The following is a 12,149-nucleotide window of genomic DNA, read 5'->3' as shown; positions in this document are numbered from 1 at the left end:
CACAAACCAGCAGCAAAAAACTTCCTTTTGGAAATGAAACAGGCGCCGACCGATCAATCCAAAGAAGCAAATAAATACTCTGGCAAATGAGACACCCAGAGCAGCCCTCCCCACGTCCCTTACCTTGCAAGGTGCAAGCCCTGGGCTCTGCGCTTCACCGGCTGTGGAAACGCCGGCAATGCAGCTGCCGGCGAGGCTGGGCTGCCTGTGCAGGGTTAATGGCCTACTTGCCAAACGAACTAAAGAGATTAGCGAGCCCCAGGCTCCGATTAAAAACCCTGCTCCTGCGTGGCTCCTCTGGAGAGCAGCCCGACCCTGCAGCCAGGGAGCTCGTCCTGCTCCCCCAGCCCACCAGTGCCCGGCTGGGGGGCTGCTGCCTCCCTCCCCGGCCGTGACGGTGCCGCAGCCCCCGGAGCATCCCAAGCCGCTGCGGCGCACGCGGCTCCTGCGCCTCTGGAAACGCTTAGCGCAGGGGGCTCCGGGCCAACAAACCCGGAGCGGGAAGAGCCCCTCGCCGCCTCTCCACGAGAGGTGTCAAAGCCACGTCTGTCCTGCTCAGCCGCCCCTTCCCGCGGGCAAGGGGGGAATTTCAGGAAACCCTTGTCCTCCCTGATCCCCCCGCGCTGCCCAAAGGGGCCCCGGTCCCGGCCGCTGCTGAGCTGCTCTGGTGCTCCAGCCACCTTTCCCACTCAGTCCTGCCGTGACTTTGGGATGTAGAAGGTGCGGGTTTGACCCGCGCGACCAGCACGGGTGAGGCCCCACCAGCAGACGCAGCTGTGGGAAATCGGTGCTCCGCCGGCACGCACCAGCCTCCCGGCTCGCCGGGCACCTGCGGGGTCACCCCTTCGGCACAGCAACTGCTGAACCTCAGCGGGACGATCCTGATCCCTCATCCGGCTTTTCCTGCTCTCAAGCACACACAAATAAATTATCTAGTCAAACTATGGCTGTAAATATTGGGGCACTCCCAGTAAACTAGCAACTGGCTCTTCTGGAGACATGAAGCAGCAGCAGCACCATCCCTCCTCTCCCCCAGCCTCCCCTCACCTCTCCTCTAACCCACGTTTGCTCCCAGCCACCCGCTGCGCTCCAGCCGCAGCCGACAGGCTCACGGCTCATACGGCCGAGGAGAGGCTGGGACCACGGCAGACGCTGCCGGTCCAGGAGGGAGAGCAGAAAGCGGGATGAGCAGCCCTGATGCTGCTGGCTATCAGAAATGGTTTGCAGAAGAGGGATGCGAGATTTGGGGCAGAAGGGGTCACAGTACCAAGGAGAAAGGCATGGGGGGTGATTTTTAGTGAGCTCTCAGAATAGACTGAATTTTGCAAAGGACAAAAAAAAGAGAGAAAAAAACAGAGGAGGAGATGAAGAAATGAAAATCAAAGACCAAAGGAAAACCTCAGAGAGACTTTCTTTTAATAAATGTGGAGAGCAAAGGTCAGTTTTATGGCACGAGCAGCCTAGTGACTGCCCTCAGTGACACCAGCTGGGACGGGGGAAAGATACTGCCAGCACAGGCGAGGACTGCCGTGGCTCAGAAGCAGCCCTGGCTGTGTTTCTATGTCCCGTTTTTATCTACTGCACCTACGGGAGGAAAAACAAACCCTGGGCTCAGAAGGGCTCTCTGCCCAAAGCTGGAAGCACTTTAAAAAGGCTCTTCCTTATTTTGAGCTTGGTTTAGATTCCGGTTTATCTTCAGATCTCTGCGATGGAGCAATGCTCTCTGAGTCAATTAAAATAGTTTCCAGGTCCCACTCTGCCAGCAGCCAGAACCAGAGAACCAAACCGCACAGCAGCACCAGATCCACCTGCTAAAGCAAGTTCAGCAGAAAATGTGTACATGTACTTAAAGCAGACAGCAGTCTGTACCCTTTAGGGATTTATGCATACTTAAAGCCAACTTTTCTGGGCCACAAATATTTTGGTAATTATTGTGGAGACAATTACACCTTTGTGACGCCCAGCAGGAAGCAATGCCACCTGCCGCCGGCCCAGCCAGCAGGAAAGGTTACACTCACCCAGCTTGGGTCGCTGGGACTGTCTGCTCCAAACTAAACCTGCATCTGCTTCTTAAATGCAACCAAAAGGCAACACCAGAGCGGACAGCTGTTTCCCCCGCCACCTTCAGCAGGACAAACCTGCCCAGCAGCTTGTCCTAACAACCTCAGAAATGCAAAATACTCAACCCGAAATGGTATAGTCGCTATTCCTTTCCTGCTCACGTGTCCTCCTCACCCCTCACCACCAAGCGTGCTACACTAGGCGTGAGAGGAGATGGACAGTCACATCCCAGTGCTTCAGCACAGAAAAGTTCGTGATTCCTTTCCATCAGCTCCACGCAAGACACGGGGTCCAAAGCCGAGCCAGCTGGAGCACACAGTGCCTGCTCAACTGCCCCAGCACCCCGGGCTGAGTTTAGCGAGGGGGTACCTGCGGACGAGGGGCACTCAGAGCAGAAGCTGCAGCCCAGCCAGTAAGTGCCCGCTTTGCAGGTTTCCGAAGAAAACGACACCCAGAAAGAAAACCCTGCACCAGGCGGGAGCCCCCAAGGATGGAGCGCGGCGGGGCAGAGCTCTGCCCAGCAGCCCCCCCCCGGCGCTCCCCCCGTGGGTCGCACAGCACTCACCAGCAGGCCCCGTAAGAAATCCATCATCTTCCCGGCATCACCCCACCCCGCATCAGCCACACCGCCACGGCTGCTGCCGCCACCAGACTTCCTCGCTGGTGCCCAGCAAAAGCAGCCGAGCCCCAGCCCGGCCATCCAGCCCCAGCCCCGACACCTCCCTTCGTTAATGTTTCTCCCAGCCAGAGGCACGGCAGGGCTGCTGCTTTGTTATTTCAAAGGGTGGCTCCCCTGGGAGGCAAAGTGCCCAAAACAGGTTGGGCAGGAAGCGGGTGAGGGTTTGCAGGGGGGACAGGTAGGCGCCTGCTGGGATGCGCGGCCCCACGGGGGGATGCGCGGCCCCACGGGGGGATGCGCTGTGCCCCTCGGGAGGGCACTCACCTGGGGTGCTGGGCAGGAGGCAGAAAATCGGACCTCTCCAGCTGGAAATCTGCATGCACAAAAAAGCCACAGCCCTTCCAAAGTTGCTGAACGAATCCCAACCATAAATCCTCTCACAGTCAGCTCAGGACAACCCAACCTGCTGACCCAGGAGCTGCAGAGTAGACACCAGCACCAACAGGGCCTTCCCATCCCAACTCCACCCGGGGAGGAGGCAACACACAACTGCTTCAGCCAAAATGCATGCATGGCTGTGATGGGGCACAGGCAGTCTCAGCTGACGGGGACTTGCTCCTGTCCCTGCTCCAATGCCCGTACCTACCCCCTGTCCCTCTCCATGACACTAAGTCTTGCACAGATCTCTGGGAAGCACCTTAAAGTCTACCAAGAGCAGGACAGAGCAGGGTGAGCACCAAGGATGTCGACTCAATGCACTCATGCTGTGCAGCATCTCATCGCAGGCTCGGCTACGCGAGCGCTGAGCAAGCGCCCAGCATCCCCCGCGCTGACCGCGACGGTCAGGGGACCAAGCCGACCTCTCCAGAAGGACCAGGTCTCTGCCTCCCAACCACAGTCACCCCAGGTTTCCCATCATCAAGCTGATGGCTCCTTAATCCCTGACATCTCCTCTCCCAGGCATCTCCAGTTCCATCTCTTAAATGTCAGCACATACATACCAGCCCCTGCCTTTCAAGAGCCGACGGCAGCTGAGAGCAAAGGGGCAGCAGGGGCACGGGGAAGCTCCAAACAAGCAGACGCGCACACAAACCCAGTGGCCCACGGACAGCCCCTGGCCTGAAGACCATAGGGATTTATTTTTGTTTGGCACCTCAGGAGCTACCTGCGCCTGGCAAAGCAGTGTCCAGGCAAGACGCAGGATCTTCCTCTGCCGCTGCCCGGCTGGGGTGCCAGCGTGGGCAGCCACGACTGCAGAGGCTCTGCCATCACCATTACAGCGGGGACTGAGGGAGGGAGGGAGGGAGGACGTGGCACAGGCTCCCAGCTCTGCCTCACCTTTCCAAAAGGACAACCTGTGCCATCTGCAAAAGATTCTGGAGCCCTTTAATCCTGCTGTAAAGCAGAACAAGTCAGTAATCGCCTTTTAATTGCTTTAATGACATGATTATAAAAATGAAGAACCAGCAGTGAAACAGGCAGCCTCCAGCCTTGCCCGTGGAGACTGGTCCCCCGGTGTGTCCTCAGCCAAAGCCATCGCCAGCCTCTCCCCCAGCCACAGCACCCACAGCGAGACAGGGCCGTGCAGCTTGCGATGCGAGAAGAAATGGCCATCTCTGAGATGCATTAAAAAAAAGACCTCAGCGCTTGCTTTTGGGGAGCTTACATTACCTGACACATATGGAGTAGCATCTACATACTTTTTCCATGCCAGGCTTTCCATAGGTTTCCATGCCAAGCTTCCCAAGCTGAGGGAAGCCTTGAACTGAAGTTTAAACATCGTCGAAGAGCCTGACCTCCCGCTGCCCCGCATTGCCCCAGCTCCAGCTGAGGAGCAGCTGTACCCCCCCGCCTGCGGCGTGCCGGGGGTCTCGCCCCCCATAACCCCTCCTGCAGCAGCACCTGGGCCGGGAGCAGACCCCGGCAGCGGGGGCCACCTCCACACCCACACGGCAGGGCTCATCCTGCTCGGCTCACAGGCTCATTAAAAGGCAGAATTTCCATTTAAAACATGACAAGGACAAAGGCAAAGGCAGAACCTCTCAGGACGCAGGTGCTGCTGTAAAGCCTGGGAAGGCACGATGGAGCACGGCACCAGGACGAGCCCCAGGGACGCAGCGGGGCTGCAGCGCTCACGGCCACAGAAAGTCCTACCCGAACTCCAGCCAGGTGTTACCGAGCGATTTACCACATTTCTGCAAGGCAAAATAAATGGCATCGACTGTTTCCTCCTGCAGGGGCAGGGCAGGCAGGCCGGGGCTGTGGAGGAGCTACAGCGCTCGCCCAGGACAGCCCACAGGAGAAACACGGATGCTCGCCACTTCCCTGGTGGTACACGGGCAGGGTGGGCACCGGGCATCCCGCTGTGGGATGCAGCAACACCCCCTGAGGTGAAATCCTTCCGAGCCCCTGGCAGGGCTGCGCATCGCCCAGTGCCATCCCAGGAAACGTCGTGTCCTCCGACGCTGGTAAACAGCACGGGGGCTTTGGCTTCCCCTCCTCGGGCGCCAGCCCAAGGCCGGCAAGGAACGCTGCTGGCACAAGGACTGGGAAGCGCGCTCTGCTGCTGGCACACCGGCACCTCCCGCACCGGGCACACTACGTGTCCCTGCTCCCTCCCACCACTCCAGGCTTCAACCCCCCCGAGGACTCCCCTCTCCTCCTCTGCAGCCCAAGGAGGTGCCACAGCTCGTGTCACCAGTGAACTGTGCCAGCTCCTTCCCACGCCCAGGTCATACACAAAACCCTAAATAAGCCAAATCATCAGAAGCTCTGCTAATAAACTCCTCCAGCTCGATACTCTATTTCCAAGCCCACTTGCTCTTAACAACCATTTAAGCAGGTTGTCAGCCACCTCGTAATCCTCACATCCATCTCATCTTCTCCAGCTTAATGAGTAATTTCCCGGGTGGCAGCATATTGAGCGCTCCGCAGCAACCTGGGGAGAAGAGCTACGATTGCCTTTGGAAACTCTGGTATCGCAGAAACGTCTCAGGTTACTCTGACAGAAGCTACTTCTGGTGAAGCCGTGTTGCATTTTATCCTATTTTCCCATTCATTTCCATGTCTCATATTGACTTTTCCTGCTCAATTTGTTCCGAAGCTTTGCCCCAGGTCACCGTCCTGGTGCGCGCTCCCCGCTCGCTTGAGACTGTTTGGGAGAGATAACTGCGAGCCGGGAGCTGTGGGGGTGCCCAGTCAACCCCGGCTCAAGCAGGACCAGCTTCCAAGTCTGACCAGGTTGCTCGTGACCTTCTCCCGTTGGGTTTGGGAAAACCGCAGGAGGGGCAGAGCCCTGCAGAGGCAGCCTGGCACGGGCAGAGCGGAGGGGAAGCGCCGTGTCCCACAACCTGCTGCCTCCGGCACGGCAAAAGGCAACGGCCGAGTGGTCCTGGCAGGAGCGAGCTGTGGGTCGGACCCTGCCAGCAGCGCCTGCCTGCCGGGGACGCACCGTCTGCCTCGTGCTGGCAAGCGGCCGCCCGCCGCGGCGCCCAGGGAGGGCGATTAGCGGGATAACGGCACTGGGATTCTGCACCCTGCTTGGCATCGCCGCTCGTGATTGCGTAACGTGAGCGGCAGTGCAGGATGGGGCCCGCCGGCACAGACGCCCCGCTGCCGCTGATGGTGTCTGAACACGCTGCAGGCTGAACTCCAGAAACCACCTACTGCTGCTCCCTCGGGAACAGCCCAAATCCGTACAGCCGCTGCGTTGGAAGTGCCGCTCCTCACCAGCTTCAGTTTCCAAAACCGGCACCTCGGCTGGACCACGCGCCCACAGCCCGGCGCAGCATCGCCCGGCCGGCGCGGCATCGCCCGCACACTCACCTTCATGGTCGGCGGGGCGGTGAGAGGGGGGGACAGCGGCCGCTCCGGGACGGTCACATCCGTGCTGTTCAGCAGCTCCTGTTTCCTGAAAAACCAAACGCAGGCATATCAGCTTCCCCCGCGCCTCGAGCAAGAGCGTGAGGCGGGAGATAAGGGCTTATCTTCCTTGGCAAAGCCGCGGGCGTGCGGGCTGCCTGTAAAATAATATCTTGAATCTGAGAAAAAAAACGAACAGCATAAAAAGATTATAAAAGTCATCTGAAGAGCCCCGTGCCCAGGGCGGGCTGGGACCACTCACTGCCCCACCGAGCGCCCGGGCTCCGTCCCCCGGAGCCAGCCGGAGCCCAGCTGCGGTGCTGGGGCGCGGTGCTGGGGCGCGGTGCGGTGCCGGTGGTGCCGAGCTCTGCCGGCCGGCCGGCGGAGCGGGGACAGCAGGGTTTCTATGACAACCCATCCCCACGGTTTCCCTCCATCTGGCACCCTCCCTGCCTGGGCAGGATCCGCGGCCGATCGCCCTCCCGGCGCCACGGGCACGGCGGAGGAAGCTTCCAGCTCGGTGACACCGGCGCAGAACCCAGGGACACCCCGGCGCCAGTTTGGCAGAGCCCGGCCGAGGACCCCTTTGCTAAGAGGGCACCTCGCACCGGCGCCGAATTCGGAGGCAGCGAGAAGTGTCGTGAGGGTGCGAGACCCCGGGGAAGCGGGGAGCTGCCCCTGTGCCACGGACCTGCCACGAAAGCCCCCCACAAGGGGTCCCTAAACCTCGAAAAGGCGCAACCTCGGCCCGCCACCGATTATCTGATTAAAATACCCTGTCCCTTTCACACCAACAGATTCCCAGGCAGACAACCAAGCCGTCACTCGCAGTGGTACTGCCAGATGCTACTCTGGGAGTCAGAAAATCTGAGATTTAATTTAGTTTCCTCTCGTCCCTGCCAGGTTAGTCCTGCAGAAACCGGGCCAAAACGTCCAACTGTTTATCTCACAGTAACGAGGTTTGGTTCCCATGGCAGCCCGCCCCGGGATGGCACGGCACGGCACGGCACGGCGCGCGTGGCAGCCGGGCACCGATGCCCGCCGGGGCCCTCTCCAAAACACGCGGCTCCTGCCAGAGCGTGCGCACCCGACCTCCCGCGACGCCTGCCCTCGCCGCCAGCCCCACCGCCCCGGCTCCCGCCCTCCGCCCACGCTGCCCTCCTCCGCCGAGCGCCAGCTCTCACGACGGCGGGTGACAACCACACGCTGGTCACGGGGGAGGCTCGGGTGCCTGCATCCCCTCCTCGGCAGGGCCGCGCGCCGTGGGGATGCCGCAGGGATGCAGCGGGGATGCCGTGGGCGCCGCAGGCAAGTTTTCTACGAGACCGTTGGAGCGACAGCAAGTGCAAAACCACACCGTCACCTCTGTGAGCAAAGGGGTGGCCGTTCGGCCGTGTCCTTGCTAACAAGAGACTGAACCGCTGCTTGAGAAGGGCCAGCTCCTGCTCCTCCTGCCTGTATGCACAACTGCTCTTGCTAACGGACTTCTGCTCCTAATGAAACTTGACTCCGTCCCTTGAAACGCACATATGTGTACATATACGCACACGCGCATACAGATGAGCATTGAGGAGAAAGCCGTCCGCACGCTGCAGGTTGCGGGAAGGCACCGCAGCCTCCCGCCCGGCCGCAGCCCCACGCTGCGGGATCCCAGCCTGCCCTTCGCAGCGCCACGGCCCAGACCGGGGATTTGGCATCTCTCCCCGTCGCTGCGGGACTGACTTGACGGCAGAGCAGTGGAGAGCAGCCGGAGCCGGCGGTGCCTCGCAGCCCGCGTCCCCGCGGCCGGCACGATTAGATTTGGCTGGGGGGGGGCTGCCAGCTGTCAGCCTGTGCTGCTAACGTTCTGCACATATGGAGACAGGAGAAGCAGGGAGCTGCAGCGCCTGTGACCAAGGGAAGGAAGGGACGAACGGGATACAGATCGATAGTTCTCATTAGTCAACAACCAAGGAACAACAATTAATGGACTTCAGTCGTAGCCAGGGGAACATCAGCTGGATGTCGGGGGAAATTCAGGGCTGGAGTTCAAGCCCATAAATCTGTCCCAGAGGCATAAGACCAGCCCAGGTGGGGCACGGGGGGATCAGCACGGCGTGGGGCAGGGCGACGCACCGCCGTGCCGGGCAGTGCCGCAGCCAAGACCAGCCGCCGGCACGGAAGGACCTGGCTCGCAGACCCCCGGGACCCGGCAGACCAAATCCCCTGGTACTTGTAATTAATTGCTGGTTGCACTTCTCAGAGCCTGGGGCGGCGCAGGCGTGCGGGCAGCGGGGCCCTGCTGTCAGGACTTACTTGTCCTGGACTCGGACGGTCCTGCCGGGCTCCTCCCGAGGCGCAGGCAGCCGCAGGCAGGACGAAGGTGGACTTTTTGGCCTCTGGGCTCCAATGCGAGGGAACGGGAGGAGTGGAGCGGAGAGCTGCCCCGCAGCTGCGAGGGGCAAAGGCAAAGCGGGACCAGCAGCGCCCGTCCCCGTCCCCATCGCAGCCGCAGGGCGCCAAGGGCTGCGGCACCGCCCGGGCTGTGCCAGCAACGCAACCGCAGCTGCAGTCACTGGGGGAAATACCCAGTGGTTTGTGTCCAAATGTGAATCCGGACCAAGGACTGACATTTTACATGATGTTAAACCAATACATGGGGGGTTTTGGTTTGTTGGTTTTTTTTAAATCAGAGTAGGTCAAATTTGCCTTACATTATTACATCTCATTTAAGCTCTTGGCATCTTCCAGTTTTTCAATGGAAGAAATGAATTAAAACAATGTGGGATGATGTATGGGCAATAGCAGAATTCATGTCCTGCCCACCCATATCATTTATCAAGCTCCTTCCCTTTCTCCTCTCCACAAACTCACCATGACTCCACTGCTGAAAAAATGCCGAGGATGACAGATTTTTACTGTTTGCTCTTTGTCTTTCTAGGACACTAAAGCACAGCCTGATCTGGAGCAAACCACCCATCCTTTGCTCTCCTTGCTTTGAACCCTGAGCTCTGCCTGACTGCACTAATCTGCACAGTGGCCTCAAAGGCATAAAACATATCAGACTTCGCAAAGATTAAAGTTACAGGGATGCACGCAAATAATTTTATTTGATCTGGGATTTGTAGCAGGTTGCCATAGCATCATATTCTAAGTATTATAAAATCACTCACACAACAACGTGTTCCTCTGTCACATGCTGATTGCTTCTTTGGGGCCAAACTGCTGGAACTGCTCCTGCAATTCCGGGGAGAGCAAAACAAACCCATTCACCAGCCACCGCTTGTAATTAGCCTCCGTGCACTGGAAATATGTTACGTTAAACTGCAACCACAGACTCTGATGATTCAGTCTGCCGTCAGCTACAGGGTCAAGGGCCATCAGCCTAATTCCCCAACAGATTACCCTCACGGGATGATAAATGAATCATGAGGAAGATTAGCACGTCTTTATCTGTGCACCGGCATGCTCGCGTGGAGAATCAGCCCCCGGGGATCTCCCCTGAAGATGACACCAGAGCCAGCGGGCGCTCACGGCAGCCCCGCGCCGTGACCCGGTCCCCGACTGGCGCCAGGGCTACAAGTCTCCGAACGGCAGCAAAGGTCCCAGGCGTTCACCGGCGAGGACCGGGGCCGGGGGACGCTGTGCAGCTCCCCGCAGGGCCAGCACCCAGCTCCCACCCACAGCAGGGGCCCCGGGAAGCGGCCCCAGGACGTTCAGCTCCTCCGGGGGGTTTCCCTGCAAAGCCGGAGACCGACCGGCCAGGGGATGCTGGTGGCCCACAGCACGCGAGCATCGCTGCCTGCGCTGCGCAGCAGGATGGCCTCCCTCGCCCCACGGGGGCCGGGACCCTTCCATGGCACGGCCCCGAGCGCATTCCGCATCAGCCTTCCCAAAAAGGCTCACAGCTCTTCCACCGAGTCCTGCACCGGGATGGCGCAGTGCAAGAAGGAAACAAAACTCCTCCCTGCGCAGCCTGACAGCAGACACGACACAAGAGGGCAATTAGGGAGCGGGGGAGAGGACAGGGTGGGGAAGGACAGCGAGAATAGCGTGATGAGCTGAAGCCTGGGCTTGGCACAGCACAGCTCCAATAAATGGCCTCTGCAATCACTCCCCCCTCGCCTCTCCCTGGCACCATGGGAGACGCGTGGCTCCAGCATCGATAAGGAAACCAAAGGTTATGGCGCTGCGCTCGCTCCCCGGAGGCAGCACCCAGTGCCCGGCAGGCAGCCGGGTGCTTCGCCCAGCCCCGACACCTCCGAGCCCACCCTGGCCACAGCCGGGCACGAGCATCCTCCGGAGCGGCATGGCCACACGGCTGGACGCCAGCCTTTCCAGAAGGCAAAGCAGGCATCGGTTTTGTAACTTTATTTCTTCGTTTTTCTCATTAGGCAAATTAAGAGAGAAGGAAAAAAAAAGAATTAGAATCCTACATACTTAGTAAATCTAATTAAGGAAATACCTTAATGCAGTTAGGCAGGCCCAACTGCAGCGTTTCCTAACAGAGACCGTGAGATCAGCCTGACATCCCGGCACAGGTCCCGTCCCCCTCCCGGGGCTGGGGCTGCAGCCGTGGGGCCGTGCTCAGGAGGGACCCCACCGCTGCCAGCCCCCGCCAGGAAGGCACAGCCCGCGTGGGCAGGGCTGCTCCCCCTGCTTCCCCCAAAGCGGGGCAAAATAGGGATTTTTTTCCCCCCATTTTGAGTGCGTGGGCACTGGCGAGTTCCCAACACAGCAAGGGCAGGTAAAGTCTTTCTCTCATCTTTAGAGCACCCCTGATCACATTCCAAAAGCACCTACAAATTCATATCCTGAATTTGGTAAACCCCACTGACATACTGAAATTCTGATTAAAATGTCCCGTTCAGTACAGAGCCAGGGCTGCCAGGACCCCCAGAGCTCCCAAGCTTTCCCAGCCGAACCCCCACCTCCGAGCGCACACCTCCCTCCCGCATTCTCAGCCTAAAGCCTAATGAAAAACTTCTAACGCATCCCACCTTCTTCTTTTGTTCGTCTGATTTACCAGACTGGCTCTAAATTGACATGGTACATTCATATAAATTACATGTGGGAAGAGGAGATGTCAACATATTATCTGACATGGCAAAGTGTTTCACACTAAGTGGTTAGCTCTACCTTTTGTTACGCTGTGTAAATTAAACATGGAGCACTGCAGGTTACCTTTATGCCTACGCTTAATTCTGCGGATGAAACCTGGCCTAAGGAGGTGCAAAACTCTTGCAGCAACAAGTTCAGCCTGTCTAGATGCTGTATCCTTCAGAAGGACAGCAAAGATTATCCTGTAAATTAACAGCCTCTATTTTTGGACTCATCATTTTTTTGTCCTTGATGGGCATCACCTTGCCAGCTGCTCCCTTTTTAGTTTATTTAATATTCAATGCCCAGTGCCTTAACTTTTCACGGGGGACTGCGCTTCCATATTGCTTTTCATCCTCACACCGCCCGGGTTAAGCCCCTGTCCCGGGGCGGGTGGTGGGAGCGGAGCCCCGGCTGCTCGCCCTCCCCTCCGCGGGAGGCTCCTCTCCATCCCCGCGGCGGGGACCGAGCCTCTGACCCCCAGCTCCCGGGACACCGGTGAGCGCCTGCTGATACCCCGGGCACCAAG

At 59.1% G+C, this 12,149-nt stretch overlaps 1 protein-coding gene across 13 annotated transcripts in view; it reads right to left on the bottom strand.

The window, feature by feature from the left end:
- RAP1GAP2 (RAP1 GTPase activating protein 2) overlaps positions 1-12,149 on the bottom strand; it is an 82,532-nt gene that overhangs the window by 23,735 nt on the left and 46,648 nt on the right. For 12 of the 13 annotated variants that reach the window (XM_030029350.2, XM_030029353.2, XM_030029352.2 and 9 more), the window contains one exon: positions 6,506-6,590. In XM_030029350.2, coding sequence (XP_029885210.1) covers positions 6,506-6,590 — 85 coding nt within the window. Of the gene's footprint in view, positions 1-123; positions 185-6,505; positions 6,591-12,149 lie in introns of those variants that run through there. The other variant, XM_030029363.2, reaches the window with a different exon arrangement.

The sequence above is a fragment of the Aquila chrysaetos genome, chromosome 10 (genome assembly GCF_900496995.4).
Source record: "Aquila chrysaetos chrysaetos chromosome 10, bAquChr1.4, whole genome shotgun sequence".
NCBI lineage: Eukaryota > Metazoa > Chordata > Aves > Accipitriformes > Accipitridae > Aquila > Aquila chrysaetos.
Note: the sequence above shows the minus strand (reverse complement) of the source record. Positions and strands in the feature narration are given on the sequence as shown.